The 18,759-nt window shown below is 53.4% G+C and overlaps 1 protein-coding gene across 50 annotated transcripts in view; it reads left to right on the top strand.

Annotated features, from left to right (window-relative positions):
* Positions 1-18,759, top strand: part of CELF4 (CUGBP Elav-like family member 4) — a 298,098-nt gene that overhangs the window by 259,341 nt on the left and 19,998 nt on the right. For 10 of the 50 annotated variants that reach the window (XR_004421054.1, XM_033087302.1, XM_033087300.1 and 7 more), the window contains exons 4-10: positions 7,044-7,172; positions 7,605-7,684; positions 8,121-8,264; positions 9,096-9,243; positions 11,028-11,177; positions 17,067-17,132; positions 18,002-18,085. Coding sequence is in view for 49 of the 50 variants with exons in the window: in XM_033087302.1 (XP_032943193.1) it covers positions 7,044-7,172; positions 7,605-7,684; positions 8,121-8,264; positions 9,096-9,243; positions 11,028-11,177; positions 17,067-17,132; positions 18,002-18,085 (801 nt within the window). In the remaining variant the exon portion in view is untranslated. The remainder of the gene's footprint in view (positions 1-7,043; positions 7,173-7,604; positions 7,685-8,120; positions 8,265-9,095; positions 9,244-11,027; positions 11,178-17,066; positions 17,133-18,001; positions 18,086-18,759) is intronic. The other 40 variants (XM_033087256.1, XM_033087263.1, XM_033087268.1 and 37 more) reach the window with 8 other exon arrangements.

Here is an 18,759-nt window from a genome sequence, read left to right as displayed (position 1 = left end):
TGGCTTCTCAGGCTAGCCTGGGAAAAGTACGACTTGGCTCAGTTCAATGTGTCCTCTTCACACCCTGGGGGTGGAGGTGGAGGGTGGGCCGGGCATCCCCATCCCTCAGCTGGGTGAACAGTAGGAATAGCTGTAACCAGCGCGACAAGAGAGTTTCTTAAACATTTACTCAGTGCCAGGCCCTGTGGGAGAAACCTCACGTACCTCAACTCATTTAAACCCCCAGCAGGCCTCTTGGGGTGTGAGATCAGTCTCTCCTTGTACAGAGGAGGAAACGGAGGCCCAGGGAGGGTACATGATTTACCCACGGCTGCGCGGCTAACCAGCATTTGACAAACAGCCACAGTTATTATTTGGAAGATGACACCCACCTAGCTCCTCCTGTCCAGTCGGTGTGTTTCTCATCCTCTTCAATTGAAGGTTCTCCCTGATCCAATGTGAAGTCAGGGAGAAGGAACAGGTCCTCTCTGCTCAGACTCACTGCCGGTGGGTCCTGGGACACCGAGGCCATCTCTAGGGAGAGCAGATGGTCCCTGGATCCATGTGGCACCCTGGGACGTTCCCTGGGGCTACAGCCTAAGAGACACCTGAGGGCCCTCAAGGGACGGCCCTCAGGGCTCCAGGCTCTGCCAACAGCTGAGAGGCAGGCAGGTGCATCGGGCGCTGGGGCTCTGGGCTCTGAGCCTACCTGTCCGCTCCAGGACCAATAGCTCGAGAGCAGGAGAGAAGTCACAGCCCTCAAAGCCATTTATTCCTCATTCTGGCCCCTGGCCTCCTGGATTCTCCCCAGGTCAGGTCCCCCCACAAACCCGCCCTCAGCAGCTGGAGGGGAGAGAACAGTAAAAGTCTATTGTGGCAATAAAAGCCATTAAGCATCTGAGCACTTGTCCACAGCGCCCCAGCAGCCGTCTATCCTTAAGCAGGAAATATTGTTTAATGCCGATGGTAATGAGCGAATCAAATTTTGAAAATTAAACCGGAATTTGAGCATTAGCTCTAGGGCGCTGGCATTCGGCAAATCAAGTGGCACTGCTGCCACCCACCTCCTCCTCCCTGAGGGGTCCTCTCACCCTGGGCAGCCAGCAAGATGCTCCCTGCCCATCTGGGGGTGCACCGCCTGAAGATTTCCTCTTAGGGGCCTGTCCTAAACATGCCACGGGCGCCTTTCTTCTCTGTTTTCTGGGTTCTCCTTTTAAAATGCAAATCCATCAGCCAGAGTCCCATTCTGCCCTGACAGCCTGCATGAGTGAGCACAGGAATCTATCTCCGCAGGGAGGGAGTGTAGAAAGCCTGAGACTCTGGCAACTAGATCCCACTGCCTTGTCATAAGTGCCTCTGGCTTCCCCAGAGGTGTCACTCAGTGCTTTTTAGAGGCTGGGAAAGCTGAAGCTCACAGTACGATTGAGGTTCTGGGAAAATAACAATCTGGAGGCCAGAGGAATGGGAGATGTGTATGCTGGTGGGAGAGGCAGCAGGCAAGAGCTGAAAAAGCAAAGTCAAACTTCCACAGGACTCCCTTCTTGCAAGCCCCACCACAGGCAGGGGCCGCTGGGGAGCAGGTGAAAAGATCAGCCCAAGGAGGTCCTTCTACCTCTCAGATTGCGTTCAAATTCTGTTGTGGGCCTGGAGCCCCTTGCACCTGTCCTCTGGATGTAACTCCAGCCCACCTCCTCCTGAAACACTTCAGGATATAGCCATGTCCCCCTCCCCCAATGGGCCCCTTCTGGCCTGTGGTCCACAGCTATTGCATGTGACAACCAGGCCCGGCTGAACTCTCTCATGGGAAGGGAGGGAAGGATTCCGTGGCAGAGGCTCTGGGGCCAAGGATTCTCCAGGGATCTGAGAAGCATGCACCGCCCCCTACCCCCCCCTCCCATCCCCTCACACACACCCATTGGAAGAGGAACTCTCCCAAAACAGGAGACTCAGAAGGGCTCCCAAGACTCTGCTCAGCCAAACCCCAGGCACAGAGTAAATGCTCAATCAATGCCTGCTGAAGGTGTGACAAGAGGGTAGACCCAAGAGGGATGGCAGGTGCTCTGGTCCAGTCCCTCCTGAGATGGTCCTAAGCACCTCTGTCTGACAGAACTGGGTACTTTTCTAATCCGTTATTTTATTGGCTTTCCACACACAGAGCTCCTTGGTGGGGGTCTGGGGGAGTTCAGATTGTGCCCACTTGCCAACCGCGGTGGCAGGACATCTGGGCACAGACAGCTGAGTTGCCCTCTCTAGGTTCAGGCTCCCCAGAACTTAAGGTACTCCCTTAGCCTTCCAAACACAGGTGCTCACATTTTAAAGGAGCAGGAAGGCAGCAGCGGAGGGATATAGTATTGGGAACTCAAGAGACCCTAAGGGACTGGGTTTAGTCTGAACCCCACATCTGTATCCTGGAGCTCCCTCTCTGCCCCAAGTTCCTCGTCTAAAAAAGGTGGGGCCCTTGGTGTTTTTTGGGGTCCTGCCCAGCTCTGACGTGTGGCCTTGTTGCCCCTGGGGAGGGCACGCCAGTTCTGGGAGCCGCGTGAGGTAGCCCTGCTGGCCTATCTCCCCATCTGGATGTCAGCTCCAGTGAGTAGACTCACCTTCCTTGTTTATTGCTTTAGAAGCAATGCCTGGAACAGTGTCTGGCACAGAGAAGGTGCTCAGCAAATCGTTGTTGAAGGCAAGAGCCTGACAGCCAGTGCCTTGCTGCGCCAGCCACTGGGCTCAGCCCTGAGAGTTGGAAGGTGAGCACAAGGCAACCCCATGCCCTAAGCTCGGCTTTGCTGAGAGGAAGATGCAGGTTTTCCGACCAGCCTCCTCTTGCTCACCACTTGTCTGGGCCCCATGCAGCCTCAGTGACCTCCCACCCCAGGTCATCTTAAACCCATTTCCACCCTGGCTCTGAGATCTTTCCTGGCCTCATCTCCCTTCAAGGTGGACTGCATGGTCCAGTTCCAGCAGCACATACCTGAATATCTTCTCAGAGCAGAGACACCCCCACACCCCAACAAGCAGCTCAGGCAGAGGGCTCACGGGGGGAGTGAGAGCACATAGCTTTGCTACAGCCCAGGGGCCCTGTATCACTCAGGTAGCCGGGCTGTGGGTGGGGACTGCTCAGGGGTTGCTCAGCCTGTCCCCGGAGGTAGAGGTCTGTGTCAATAACGGAGAGTGTGGGAACTGACTGGGGAAACTGAGTCATTCTCTGAGAGTCTCACTAGGTTGGCACCAGATCCAAGACACCAGCCAATTGGTGCCCTTGGTCATCTGACACAGCTTAGGGATGGTGTCTCTGGAAAGTGGCCAGAACAGGAGGAAGGCACAGGGGGTGAAGGGACAGGAGAAGGTTGTCCATCTCAGCTGGTCAGGCACAGCCTGAGTCTGGTCCAACCTGTTACTTCAAGTGCTCCCCCCAGATGTGTATCCTGACCATGCAGGGCGAGATCCTGTATGACCTCTGCCTTTTCCTCAAATCAGGACAGGGCAAACCAAGGAAGAGGCCCTCCATTTCCTCTTCCTCCTGGATGGAGAACCCCAAGTAATGGTCATTACTGCTGGCCTGGCTCTGTCCCTGCACATTTCCTGGAAGCCTAGCATCCACCACATGAGGTGGGCCTAGTTATTCCCATTTTATAGACCTAAAAACCAAGATGGGAGCAGTTATACAATTGGAGTGCAGGGGTGCTGGAGTCTGAGCCAGAGGGCCTGATTTGGAAGAAGGAAAATTACCCTTGGACTCAAGAGTCCTTCCAGCCCCTGGTCTGAAACACAAGCCTTAGAATCACTCACCCAGTAACAAATGCCAACTGGAAATGAAGAGGGCACAAACTGAGCACATTTGAGGATTCTAGTCACAAACCAACCTTTGCATTGGGTGGGGTCATCCAAAAACCCTTGGAGGAAGTGAGTCTGGAGCCAGGTTTCTTTGGTTTCTTGCAAACTTCCAGAAGGTAAGTCTAGTTGTAGTTTCCCTGGGGAAATTCAGACAGGCAGGAAGAGGGGGAGCCTGGCCCCCTGCATGCTTGGAAAGTTTTCAAGAAGGAAGAGCTGAGGTCTAGAACAGAAAATTGAGAAGTACAAACTGGGAAGTAAAGGGAGATTTCAGGGGAGGGGAAAAAGGAATTAGAAAATAATAATAATAATAAAAAAGACCTGGCAAAGGGAGGTGGCTGCATAGAAAGGCACGTGTGGATGAATTTTAATGCAATCAGAAAGCTGTCATAATGATTATAAAGGAGTATATTCAGATGTCAGGAGAAAGGGTGCAGAGCTGAGGTCCCAGAATTTAAATGAGGCTCAGGCAGAGGAGGGGCCTTCTCTTCCCTTCCTTTTCCTTCCCAGGGAGAAGACTTTTTAAACTGAGGGCCTGGGATTAGCAAGGGGTAGTTTTTTTCACTTCTTTGTCTTTTCGGAAATCCCATTAATTCAGAGCCTTTAAACGGCGATATGGGGGTGGGGAAAGCACTGTTCCGGGCCTGGAGAGAAGTTTCAATTACTCCCCTGAAGTCTTTTAAAGCTCCCGGTTTACTTCATGTAAAGTGTTGTTGCTGCTTCTGGGAGTTACACATAAGCCCTCCCACCTACTGTCCTCTCCTTCTGCCTGGTATCTTCTCTCTGCTCTTTGTGTGTTTCTAATTCTTTTCCCTCCCTCTGTGCTCCTAACTCTGTCTCCTGCTTTCCCTCCTCATCTATACCCCTTCTACTCTCTCCCTTTCTCTTTGCTTCCCAGCTTGGAGTTGGTGAGCCCTGCAGGTAAGGTAGGGGGGTACTGCCATGGCCCAAGAAGCCATGGAGTAGCCCAGGACGAGGCTGGTGGTGGGGCCAGGGTTCCCTGCCCAGAGCTTCGGCTGAAGCCCACCGGTGGTGGAGATCCAGGCTTGTGTGCTCTGCCCTAGAACTGTTAAAGGAACTGGCAGTGATGTCCTACGGGGTATGGAGGCAGCTGGGACCCAGGGTTGCCTCATCACTAAGAACTGGCCCAGAGCTGAGTGCTCTGGACTGAGTGGTAGCAGGAGAGCAGCCATTAGGGCTTCCTGAAGAGGAGAACTCTGGGGTGGCTTGTGAAGGAGTGCAGCAGCCTGGAGTTTTCCTCTGCTTTGCTCCAGATACCAAGACAGTCCCTCAGCTCTATGTGAAGTTTCTCGGCAGTGTGGGTGAGGGGAGCAGGAGGTGCCAAATGCTCTGAATAGAGAGGGACATGGTTCCAGAGTGCCCTTGTCTTCAGAGAAAACCATAAACACATGGCCGTTTGCAGCTTTCGGGATTGTACATTCCTGCAGCCTTGGCTGTGTGTGCACACGTGTGTGCCAGTCTTTCAGTCGTCAACAAACATCTAGTGAGTGCCTGGGGAATGCTGTCACCACAAGGTCCCTGTTCCAGCTACGATGGCTACATGAGAGTTTAGCCCCAAAGTGAGTGGTATAATACAACTGTTTATTATGTTCACGGATTCTCTGGGTCAGAAATTCAGACAGGAAATGGAAGGCCTGTCTCTGCACCAGGATGTCTGGGCCTCGGCAGGAAGATGCAAAAGCTGGGCTCTGGAATCAGCTGAGGACTCATTCAGGTCCACGTGCGGTGGCTGATGTTGGCTGGCAGCTGGGGGCCTGGGCTCCTTTCTGTGTGCACTATGGTGTGGGTCAGTCAGGTGTTCTTCACAGCATGGTGGCTGGTTTCCACAGGGCAGCATCCTCAAAAGAGAGAACTCAGTGGAACCTGATTCCTTTTATGACCTAGCTTTGGAAGCTTTGGAAGTCACCTGGCATCACTTCTACCATTCTTGATATGGACCAGTCACAAGCCCTGCCCAGATCCAAGGGGAGGGAACGTAGACGCCACCTCTCAATGGGAAGCATGGAGTCACACTAAAATAAGCTTGTAGGGTGGGAAATCTTTTTGAAGTCCTAAGTTGGTACAGAGCCACACAGCCCAATGTGATATCTGTCACCCTAAGCACACAGCTGAGTTATGTTAACAAACCACTTGGTACTCACGCAAGTGTGGGGAAAGCTGCTAAGGGAGCCCAGTCTTCAGAAGCAGGCTCCCCAAAAGTGTGCAGGGCTGAGTTTTGTAGCATTAACAAACATGAAGGCCCAGACCAAGGACGGGGCACCAGATGGAGATAAAAAACATGTGAGACAGAAAGGAGATGTGTCCCTGGGAATGGCATAGAGCATTCATTCATTCTATAATGAATGAGAGCCTACTGTCCTGAGGGCCTACTATGTCCTGAGGCCTACTATGTGCCAGATACTGGTGTTCCTATAGAGGGCTGGTTTCTTCCCCAGGGAGTATAGCATACATGGAGGATAGGTGGGGGCGATGGCAGGGAGCTAGACAGAAACCAACTACACAGGCAAAGCAGTAATAATTGTCCTTTGAAATTCAGGCCCTGAGAGTGAGGGGCTGAGACAGACAATAAAGGAAAGGTGGAAGGAGGAGACTTGACGAGGAAGCAATATTTAAATTGAGACCTAGAAGAAAATCAGCCTTGTGATTGGAGGGCGTGCCAGGCAGAGGGAACAGCATACGCAAAGGCCCCGTGGCAGACTTGTCTGTTGTGAGTTAATTTGGGCATCTGTGAGTGAAGGTGGCTGAGGAATACAGTCTGTACCTAAGAGGAGGGAAGAGGGATCACAGGGCTGCATGAATGACCTATGTGCCCTAGGGGACCGGCCAGGGCAGTGGCCTTGCTCCCTCACTGTGCCGCCTTTCCTTTAGGTAGGAGGCGGTAGAGTCGCTGCAATCTAGATCCAGCTTGATCCAAAGCCTCCTCCCTCATCTCCACCTCTGACTATAACCTCCGTCTCCTCCCCCCCCCCCCCCCCCGTCCCCTTCCCTTCGTCGATCCGACCCTCCGGGTCTAGCTCTGCCCACTCCCGCCCCGCCCTCTCCTTCCTACCCACCTCCCGCTCCGGCTCTGAGCCCCTGCCCTGGCTTCTGCGCAGCTTGTCCCTCTCCCCCATATTCTTCTCTTCCGGCCGTGCCCTGTTCCCCTTGCCCCCCCGGGCCTGCCCCCGCGCCGCCCGGCCCCCGGCCCGGGTAAGCATCTCCTAATTTTGTTCTAGAAGATAGAAAACTCTTCGTGGGCATGCTCAACAAGCAGCAGTCTGAGGACGACGTGCGCCGCCTCTTCGAGGCCTTCGGGAACATCGAGGAGTGTACCATCCTGCGCGGGCCGGACGGCAACAGCAAGGGTGAGTGGGGGCGGGGCGAGGAAGTGGGCGGGGCGAGGAAGTGGGCGGGGTGGGGCCTCCGGCCTCGCGCCTGCCTGATGGCGGAGTCCAGAGCCGCCCGGAGCTGGCCCGGACGCGCAAGCCGCGAAGGGATGCTTGGAAAGGACGAGGCGGTCGGGTCTGGGGGTAAGGAAAGATCGCAATCCGAGTCCAGAAAGGGACGAGGAGACTTACGGGGACTTTTAAATCTCCGGCCCGTCCAGGTCTTTCTCTGTCTCTGTGTTTCTCGGTGTCTCTCTTTTTCTCTCGGTCTTTGTGTCTCACCCGTTCTACTTTCTCCTGGGATGCGCCCGGTCCCCTCGGCCCTTCCCGTGCCCCACCTCTCAGCGCTTGCGCTTCTCTGGCCTCCCTCTGGGCCCTCCGGCCCTGGCTCAGCCTCTCCTGTCCACCCAGGGTGTGCCTTTGTGAAGTACTCCTCCCATGCCGAGGCGCAAGCCGCCATCAACGCGCTGCACGGCAGCCAGACCATGCCGGTGAGTGGGGCCACCCCTGGTTGGGGCGGGGACGGGAACGACGGCGGAACCGACACCCCCGCCCATCCCAGCTCACCGTCAGGGCCCTGCCCGCCCTTGCGCTCTGTCCATACCGTGTCAAACGCGTGCGGTGCTCACAGCCTCCCATGAAACAGGAAGGCATTACCGTTATCCCCATTTCTCAGACAAGGACACTGAGGCCCAGAGATGTTAAGGAACTGGCCCGCGGTCACCCAGATAGAAAACGCCCGCGGTCGAGTTAAGACCCCAAACTCCTGGGTTAGCAGTGGTGTCGGTCCTCCCCCCTCCCCACCACTAGCACCCCGCGGAGAGGAGAGGGTGGGCCTAGGCCGGGGGCACAGACAGCTGGACAGCTGGGAGCCTGGGAGCAGAGGCGCCTAGGGCAGGTGGGCCTCACGTGCAGTCCCGGCTGCAGGGAGCCTCATCCAGTCTGGTGGTCAAGTTCGCCGACACTGACAAGGAGCGCACGATGCGGCGAATGCAGCAGATGGCTGGCCAAATGGGCATGTTCAACCCCATGGCCATCCCGTTCGGGGCCTACGGCGCCTACGCACAAGCAGTAAGTGGGGGTCCAGACGTGTGTGGGGGGGGGCAGCGGTTCCCAGCTAACTCTGCTTAGAGCCAAATCCTAGGCAGCACCAATTGCAAAAGGGGAGAGAGGTTCAGGTGTTTGGTTGCCACCACCCCACCCGGGCTCCCCTTCATGGAAGGATGCCCTCAGGCCTCTGCTCACTCCTGGCAAAGGTCCTGGAGGATCCCCAAAGCCCATCACACCCAGGTATCCTCCGCAGTCCCCCCCAGGCCTCACCTCAGACTTCTCAGCCACCAACTATCTTTTCATATTGGGGCCTGCTCTAAGTCTGCCTCCCAGACTTGTAGCCACATTGGTGGCACGGAGTTAGGCCAGCGTTTTAGTTCTAAAAATGCAAGCTCACCTCACTCCTTCAGCAATGTCCATATTTGGCCAGTTTAAAGAAATGCCCCAGTCCCCACTCACCTTTGTGAGAACATTTGGACAGAAATCCATACTAAGTTAATTCTACAGAGGCTCATCCAATGTGTAGAGCTTCGGGTGTCACATCTCCATGAATGACAGGCTATCACAAGGCTGATTAGCCTTGGAGCCAGTGCTCTTCCCCTACCCTTTACAACACTTTAGAGTCCCCAAGATTCTACCATTACTTTTGAATAGCTACCTCTTAGGAGGTGGTTTTAATAGCCATTGAGAACTAGGACAGGAATGGGGGAAACATCCTGGGGTTCTTTGGGGGTTGGGGTGGGGAGATGTATCTCAGCTCCCTGGGAGCTCGTGTCCAGGAGCTGAGCCCCCTGGTGGGGAGGGCTGCCCCCCTGGAAGCGCATGATATTTTTTCCACTCACTCTGCCCCAGCTGATGCAGCAGCAAGCGGCACTAATGGCATCAGTCGCGCAGGGTGGCTACCTGAACCCCATGGCTGCCTTCGCCGCCGCCCAGATGCAGCAGATGGCGGCCCTCAACATGAATGGCTTGGCGGCCGCACCCATGACCCCAACCTCAGGTGAGCCAGCAGGTACCCACACAGGGCCCCACCCAGCAGGAGAGCAGCTGGATCCAGGCCTGGACCTTCCGTTTGGCCAATTTTGGCTACCAATGGACCCTTCTGTGGCAAGAGCTCATGGCATCTGCGCCCACGCATACCTTATCCTCTGGCAGCTTGTCTCAAAGATGTTCTAATCCCTGGGGATCCAAAGAAAGATGGGGATGTGAGGCCCATGCAGTTTGTGATATGATTTCAGGGTGATGGAAATTTCACTTGAGTTGTTTTGGAAAGAAATTGACATGAAGACATCTCCCTTTGAGGTCTGAGGGAGGAGTCCTGCCCACTCTGTGGCTTTGTTTGGTGCCTGGCCCAAGCACAGAAGAAGCCCATTTTTAATTTCCCTTTAACCCAACATAGAATCACTGGCTTTCTTCAAGACAGCTACACAACAAGCAAGAGAGAACCACAGAATTATTAAAAGAAGGGGGAGGGGTGGGGTTGAAAACAGCCCTGCTCATAAAGCTTTTAATTGGATCTTGGTTATTGTCAAGTTCAGTGATTCTCAACTGGGCAGATTTGGTGCTTCCCCCACCCCGATATCTGGCAATGTCCTGAGACATTTTTGGTTGTCAGAACTTGGGGAGGGAAATGCTACTGGAATCTAGTCGGTAGAGGCTGAGGATGCTGCTAAATATCCAACAATACACAGGACGGCCCCCTCCCCCACAACAAGGAAATGTCTGTCAACAAATATCAATAGTGTCAAAGTTGAGAAAAACCTTTTCTAGTCCCAAGGTCTTGCCTAATACCCCAGGCTCTCATTCCCCAAGTTTCCTTGGCTCTCTGCACCCAAGTCATAACAGCAGCCTTCCTGACACCCAGGATCTATTCTTTTCCCAGACAAAAGCCATAAAAGACTGTGCCATCTCTAGGCCCAATTTGAGCATTACCCCATAGCTCTGATCCCCAAGTTAGGGCTACTTCTAAGCCCAGGTCAGACTCAGCTCCTTGTCCACTGAGAGACTCTGCTTCCTACGTGAAGAAGAAGGCCCTTTCCAGCCTCTGTGGCCTCAGTACAATCACCTTGCCAGCTACACCTTGGGTTCCACCCACATGGCATAGGGAGGGCATAGGGTACTGTCACCTGACTCCATCTTTACCCTCACCACAATGAGTGTCTCCATGACCTCCCCTGGAGGAGGCCAAGGTGTCTACTTAGTGTATGGATAGGGCTGAGTCTGGATTCTGCCAAGTCCTTCCTCCCTCATTGCCAGGGAACTCCAGAATTAAGACCTTTTCAACCCGAGAAGCAAAGTTCCTTCCTGGGGAGGCAGATCATCTCCTCAGTGATCCAGACAAGAGAGAAGAGTTAGCAATTTAGAAGCCCCCTGGTGGCTAAACCAGGACCAGCCCATCCTGACTTAGCTGGGATGAGCAAGAACCACTGAAGAAGTCTAAAGGAAGACCAAGTAGTCCAGAGTACTGAGGGTGGTCTGTGTGCTGCAGTTTCAAGGCAGAGTGGTCAGTGGTCAGGGAAGTCTTCACAGGGTAGGTGGGATTTGGATTCTGGGGTAGGTGGGATTTGGACATCCTGTCTTGAAGGATGGATACCGTTGAGATGAGTGGAATCACTTCTTGCCGGGAGATGATCCAAGGGATGATTCACAGATAGGATTGAGTTGGTGTCTAAGTCTATCCCCAGGCCCTTGGAGCCAGGAGGTGGAACTCCATGGGTTGGCCTTCCTCACTTCTGTTCTGCTTGCCTCCTCTCTTCCTCCACCCCTCTCCACCTCTGGAACCAGGTGGCAGCACCCCTCCGGGCATCACTGCACCAGCCGTGCCTAGCATCCCGTCCCCCATCGGGGTGAACGGCTTCACTGGCCTTCCCCCACAGGCCAATGGACAACCTGCTGCAGAAGCTGTGTTTGCGAATGGCATCCATCCGTACCCAGGTAAGCACAGCTGGCAGGTCTTCCTTACCCGTGCTGCGCACTCCTTGTCCACTCTTTCCTTGCCTTTGCTGTTGTAACAGGGAAAGCGTGACTCCTGCCCTCTCTCAGTTCCTTGTGGAACCCCAAATGTGATCAGGGAGAACCAGACCTCCTGCCTTTCCTCAGGAAGCCTTTGGTGGGAGAGACCAAATTCCCATCCTTGGGGACGTGTCAGTCTGAAAGTTGAGAAAAAAACCACATTCCTGGGGCTTCTTCAGGGGGGAAAAGTGAATCGATGTAATTGTAACCAGGTAGAAAGGCTAGTTACTGCAAATTAATTGAGAGTGAATTTGACCCGTACCGTATTTCCCTGAAAATAAGACCTAACAAGAAAATGAGCCCTAGCATGATTTTTCAGGATGCTCGTAATATAAGCCCTACCCAAAAATAAGCCCCAGGTAAGATCGTCAGCCCGATGGACGCATTTAGTACGTCCGTTGCAACACACGATGGATATATTGAATTATAAAATAATAATATTAATATACAAGTAAATATAAATAAATAATATTATTGACTTTAATACTTAAACGATAATTAAGTATTTGTAAAGACCCAAGCAGGCACTTTTGGATGAGAGGTAAACGCCTATGTAAACAGATGAACTCGATACTTATTGCCGAATGACCAATCGGAGCACAGACACAACGCATGAATAACCTGAGCACTTGATAATGAACGGACGTGGTTGTGTCTAATATGAATCTTCATAATTCAATACGTCGTGTGTTGTAATGGACGTACTTAATGCACTCGTGTGAAATAAAGAAATGTTTTCTGAATTTTGGTGCCTGAAATTTTTCGTCGCTTTTGTGTGGACCATCGTTCTTAACTGTCATCATTTTTGTTGCCACTCCTGTCTCGTAAGTCTTCAGTTAACACTTGATGTAATGGTAGATTTAAAGGGAATAATATTTTGACCCCCAGACAAGATGAGTGCAAAAAGAAAGAGCTATTCCGTCGAGTACAAGAAAAGAATCGTGGAGGACTCTCGGGGCAAGAATCTTACAGCTTTCTGCAAGGAGAAGAAGTTGGATCTCCGAATGGTCCGAAAATGGCGAGCGGAGTACGATAACCTCAGTCAACAGGTGGACGAGGGAAATGCTAAGAAGCGCAAATGTGGATCAGGTCGGCAACCATTGTTTCCTGAGCTGGAAGACATCATCTGTGAATGGATTGCTGACAGGAAAGCAAAGGCTTTGGTTGTGCGCAGGGCTGATATTCAAGCATTTGCCCTTGCAATGGCACCACAGTTAGAAATATCCCCAGAAGAATTCAAAGCATCACAACACTGGCTAGATGGCTTCCTTCAGCGATATGAACTATCTCTAAGATCGGCAACACTGTTCACGTTGGAAGATACTGAAGTTATTAAACGTGCACTTGCATTCAAGTCCTTTGTTGATGGCATCGACTTTTCTAAATATCAATTCTCCAACATGATTGCTATGGATGAAACTGCAGTGTTTATGGGCCAAGGATCTCAAACGACAGTTGATCAGAGGGGTGCCTTGTCAACCTACACTCCCTCCACTGGTTACCAAAGTGGACGTGTTACTTGTATTTTGGCAATTCATCTGGATGGAAAGAAAGCCCCACCTCTAATCATCACGAAGGGCAAGAAAGATAATGTTGAACGTGTTTCAGGCATTTATGTTCTTGAAACCGAAAAAGCCTGGTGCACACAAGCAGTTATAAGGAAGTGGGTCGATTTAATGCTGCCACTTGTTTTGCGAGGTGGCCAAAGAGGTCTGCTAGTGTGGGATTCAGCCAGCACTCATCGCAGTAAAGACATGAAGAACTTCCTTGCAGAGAGAAGAATAGATCAAATAATGATTCCCGCAGGAATGACTGCCTACCTCCAGACTCTTGATATTGCAATAAACAAGCCATTCAAGGACCATTTGCGCATGGAAATCAATGACTACATTGAAAATAGAATGGAAAGAAATCAGTGTGGAAACTTTGTGAAGCCTAGCCTGCAAGAGATTGTGACTTGGGTGAAGAATTCATGGGATAAGATCACTGACAGCTGTGTTGCCAGTGCACTACGAGCAGGCTACATGGACAAGAAGTGCTCATTTAAGGAGAGTTCTATTGCTGGACATGAGAGATTGGGGCCAATGGTTCTGCAGAAAATGGAGTCGCAAGAAATTCAAGCCGGAAATCGGAGTTTGGAGAGTTATGATGATGTTCCAGAAGAAGATGACATGACAGTATTTGAATAAATGTAGATTTTTGTACATGAATAAATGTAGATTGTTGTACATGAATAAATGTGGATTGTTGTACATGAAAAACAAGATATCCCCTGAAAATAAACCCTAATACGTCTTTTGGAGCAAAAATTAATATAAGACCCGGTCTTATTTTCGGGGAAATACGGTAATAAGAAAGGGAATAGAAGCTTAAAGAATAATTATATTTAGTGTTAAGTAGGAAGAGACTCTTTTGGGAAGAGACTTTTGGGGGAGATATATAGATCGACATTCTGACCAGTATGTACCATTTCGGTCCCTTGGTGCCCTCAAAACCCCGTCAGCATTTCAGACAGAGGATCAGCACCTCGGACAGCTCCCAGCTCCTGCTTTCGTGACTTTTGGCTCACAGGAAGATCCAGGAGGCCAGTCCTGATTACCTTTGCTCCTCTCAAACTTAGCACTTCTCCCATGGTGTGAGTGTACAGTTAAGTCAAAGCAGCTCCTGTCTCTGGTCTTGAGGATGAACTGACAGAGCAGGAAAGCTGGGCCTGAAGCCCTAGAGGAAACTAGCAAGGGGCGATGTATCCGAGAGGTACGAGTGCTGTCCCTCCTAGAGGTCAGATGATGTGGTTACAGAGACTCCACAAGTACCCAGCCTTTGCTGGATGAAAGGGGGACCCCAGAAGGAGGGCAGAGTCCAGCTAAGAGCACAACATACATCTATGGAATGTGGAAACAATAAGCAACATGGAGTCTGATAAGAGTGAATGTTTTCCAACTTGAGGTGCTAAAGGATTCAGATGAAGGGAGAGCTCTATAGGCTGAAGAAGCCCAACAGAGCTGCCCTGACAGGAGGCTCAGATTGGGCTTTAGCAGATGGGCAGGAATTGGGGAGGAGAGGATGAACAAGACACACATGCTGTGGAGCGGCTGTCCTGGAGCCCCAGAGGCAGGAGGGGGCCTGCCTGGCAGGGGTCGGGGAGGTGAGGGGGCTGGCCCCACTCGGGCGGAAGAGGTCGGCCTGGTGTGACTCAGCAGTCGGCGGCAGCGTAGCGCTTCACACTCGGGTTGTCCATCGGAATCCGCTGGGTGGCTATGTAAACCCACAGAAGCCCAGAACTTCTGATTTCAGTGTCTGGAATGAGGCCCAGATAGCCAGAGCACATAAAAGTTCCAGCAGCAGCAGCAGAATACAAGGTCACTGTGCTGGAGAAAAAGAGGAGAATGTCCTGACTTTGAACTTGCAGTTGTCCTTGATCGTGTTCCAGTGCTTGCCCCTCATCTCACCCCTCAGTGCATAGAGGCTAAAGAAAGAAGCAGCCGGGTGCAGAGAGTCTGGAGTGTTGCTTCAGGATGAAGACTCCTAGCTGGCAGGGGAGGCAGGGCAGGGGCTTGGCAAGCTGGAGGTGGGAGAGAGCCTACCAACCTCAGGTTCCTGGGCTCCTCCTACCTCAGGCTCCTGGGCTGGGACATACAGTCCCCAGCACATCTGGGTGGTTTCATTTCCCCCTCCTCCATGCCTACAAGCCCATCTGGAGCTCTGGATTTTGACAAACCTGTTCCTTCCCCACCCCCACCAGCATCTGGGAGCTATTTTCCTCGTGGGATTGGGAGATGTTTCTCTCCCCCATTTGTAACAATCTGCCACATCCCATAAACAATTCCCTGCCAGAACAGGAGGGAGGGATGGAAGGAAGGAAAGGAGAGAAGTAGTACATTAAAAAAATTAATTTACCATTTTTAAATGCAGAGTTTGGAGTCGCTGTAATGAGCGAGATCCTTCAAAATGTTCACTCGCTGGCAGTTACTAATGAGGTCATTAAGCAGAGTAGAAAGGGGTCTCGGAAATGCTTTTCTCCACTTCTTCGCCCCAGGTAGCTTCTCTGCTCCCTTCCTCCTGTTGCTCACCGAAATCATGTTGGAAGCACACGGTGTGGCCTTTACTACCACGTCACACCCTTGAAGGGGTGGCTCCTAACTGTGAAGGACCATGCGTTCCTTCCCTGTGTCACAGGATTTGCTGAGCACTTGCTGTGATCCTGGCACCGTGCAGAGGGTGGGGGCTTTCCTGCAGGTTGTGCAGGTTTTATTTTACAGAAGGCACCAAACTGTGCCCAGAAAAAGAGACACCTTTTTCTCATTTGCTGAAAGGCAGTGTGTAAGGTTGGGCAGCCTGGGAGACCAAGAGGACGAGCTGGACACGACTCTCTGTCCAGAGAGCTGAGGCTGGTACAGGGGTCAGGGAGAGGGAGCAGCAGGAGGGAGGAGACCCAGCCCACCAAACACTGCTACCCGCTCGGTCCTGGGAGCTCCTGGCTCCAGTCTCCACTGTGAGGGAAATAGAGGGGTAGGGATAGGATAGGGTCAGGAAAGGGCCTCCATGGTGACCCATCTTCTGCTCCCGCTCTGGGCAGTGCCCTGGCTCAGCTTCCCTGCTGCCATCTGCACTGTCTCTAAGGATCTCTGCCCGAGGATTTCCCTTGGTTACCTTGAGGCCCAGGTGCTGTTGTTCTAGTGGGATGTTACTGAAGTTCAGCAACAAGAGCTCAAAAGGGAAGTTTAGGAATTCTTCCTGGTTTACAGGCCCCAAGGTCTGGCCCCGCCACTTAGCTTGACTGGCCTAGGTCGCCGGGCAGATAAGCCCAGATGGTTTTCTTTCTGCCTCCCTGTATTATACAGTTTGCCCTAAATACAGTGCAGCTGGATCGGTCCCCATCCACCTCCATGGCCCTCCAAGGCCCGCCCACTTCCACGTCAGTCATCCCTAGCCATGGTCACCAAAGGCAGTACCCACCATTGGCCCATGCACCAGGCTTTTGCCCACAGCGTCTGTAGACACAGCAGAGGCAGCAAATAAACCACGCTTCCCCACATCCAGCTGCCCCAAGTTGCTTGCAAAAGCAGCAGCACAACTGTTCTCTCCTCGCACTGGGCAGTAGACATCCTAGACTCACGAATTTGGGCGGGAGGAAGATCGTTGGTCTGCTGGTTCTTCCATTTCTGTGGGCACCACTCCTCTCTGAGCCCATGGGGAAGGCCTCACTTGTGTGGCCAGTCCTTGCTGAGGGAAGCCTGCATGTCTTACGCAAACTCCCTAAGAACAAAGGAGGGGGTCCCTCTGAGCAGACGGGGTGGCCCAGGAGGACAGAGGGGCATGGTGAGGCCTCCTGTGCCCTTCGTTTCACCCAGCTGGGGTCTGCCCCTGACTTCTGCTGGGGATAAATGAGGATGGGACTATCCTGCTAACAGCTTCTCACCCCATTCCCTGCTTTCCCACAGCTCTTCTCTGGGGCTGGGTCCCTTATGTGTCCCGATGAAGCCACTCATGGCCGAGCCTCCTCTGGCATCTCCTTCCTAGCCCTTCCCAGCTTTCTGCGTGAACTACCCATCTCACCCCACCCCAGGCCCCTGCAGCTTGCATCCCCCAGCCAGGGTGGGCAACCTTCACCCTATTCAGGGCCCTGGACTGGGGAAGACAGCCCCAACAGGGTCCAGGCACTCAGGGTTCCTGTCCCAGATGACCTGCCCCAAGGCAGACACCACAGTAGCTGGGAAGGGCGATGCAGCCAGTGTCACCTCCATGGGCATTGCAGGGGAGGGGCTGGTTTGGGTGGCGTCACTGACCTCTGCCCCCTTGGCTCCCCTGCAGCACAGAGCCCCACCGCCGCGGACCCCCTGCAGCAGGCCTACGCTGGAGTGCAGCAGTATGCAGGTCGTTAGTATCCGCGCGTCCCCACTCCTGCCTGGCACCACGGCCTCTCCCCACCCCAGGCCTGGGCTCAGCACTGTGTGTGGGGGGGGGAGGGAGGGAGTGGTGGGGGTCTTTGGTGGAAGGTGGGAGGGCTCCACTGCCAGAGACCCGGACTCCAGGCTGCCTCCCTCTGTGCAGGCCCCCTAGCATGCAGGCAGAGTTTACCCATTGTGGCAGTGGTGGGTGGTGAGAACTTCCGCCGCCTTGATGAGCCAGGCTGAAGCTTTGAGCTTGCTGTACAGTTACTCATCTTTGACGCCAGATTTCCCTCCCCATGGGGCTGCCACGGCCAGTTTGTCCAGGAGCACCAAGCTACACAGCAGCACGGGGGATGAGGCCGGAGTGGGGGTGCTGCCCACTGCAGTCCACAATCACTGGCCCAGGAAGCTAGATACCTGGGTTTGAAGGAAGGAGAGATCCTGGAAGGGAAGTGGCTTCAACCTCTCGCCTCCCCTCCATTCCCCGGCATACGCAAGGGTGACAGGGAACAAGGAAGGATAGGCAACCAGAGGTAGGAAAAGGCAGGGGCGAGAAGAGGCAGCGCTGGCAGGGGGAGGGGATTAGCCACTGTAAAGCCCAAGGCCCTCCCTCCCTCCCCTGGGCTGGGCAGCACGCACACAGCCACGCATACACACACTTCTCTTCACTGTGCCGCCTCTCCATTACTACTGATAGCTGGCTTTATCTTAAGTGGCTGAGCTGAATGCACTTGTTGTCTGGTCCGCTTTTACTGCTCAAAACTGAAATTTCTCTTTCTTCCTGCCTCTCACCCTGTCTCTCTCTGTGTCACTGTCATCGTCCCTCGCTCTTGCCTCTTCTTGTTGGCCCTCCAGCAGCCGCCTACCCTGCTGCCTATGGTCAGATAAGCCAGGCCTTTCCTCAGCCACCTCCAATGATCCCACAGCAACAGAGAGAAGGTGAGTCTGCGAGCCGGGCTCCCAGGCCCCTCCCTTTCCCCTTCTCTCCCCAAAGAGGCTGCTCTCCTGGGCCTTTGGCTGGGTGTTTTGTTGGAAAGATGACCATATTTGTGTGCTGTGTTGAGGGTGAGGGAAGGTGGCAGGATTGTGCGATGTGGCGCTCTCCAATCCAAGCACAGAGGTGTCTCGTGGGCAGCTCTGCCAACTCCAGTGGTGGGAGGTTAGGAAGATGGGGCCCTGGACGACTTGGGGTCCCAGAGTCCCCCTCCCCCCAGTGAAAAGGAAGGAAAAAAGTAGGAATGTTCATGGCTGAATGTGGGGGGAGTAGGGAGACCAGTTCATGATGGACAGAAGTTGTGGCCTCTGGGTGACCGGGAGACAGGCAGAGCTCGCAGGGCAGGAGTTCACAGGAGGTGAGGGGGTGGGAACGCTCCAGTGCAGGCCTCAGGCGAGAAGGAGACCCCGGAAGCGACATGCAGAGGCCCTGGTGTGGACAGGGTGGGCCAGGCGAGGCCAGTGGGCCCAGGGAAGCTGGGCCTCATGAAGACCCCCAGTGTTTTCCCATCCCAGAGCCCAGAGACCTAGAAGAGCTGGGTGAACAAGCCCACCCGAGAGAGCTCAGTTTGACGGGGAAGGAATGCTAACAAGGCCCTGTCCTCCCCACCCCCATGGAA

The sequence above is a fragment of the Rhinolophus ferrumequinum genome, chromosome 19, assembly GCF_004115265.2.
Source record: "Rhinolophus ferrumequinum isolate MPI-CBG mRhiFer1 chromosome 19, mRhiFer1_v1.p, whole genome shotgun sequence".
Lineage (NCBI taxonomy): Eukaryota > Metazoa > Chordata > Mammalia > Chiroptera > Rhinolophidae > Rhinolophus > Rhinolophus ferrumequinum.
The sequence above is the reverse complement of the archived record's forward strand: the minus strand, read 5'-3'. Positions and strand labels throughout refer to the sequence as shown.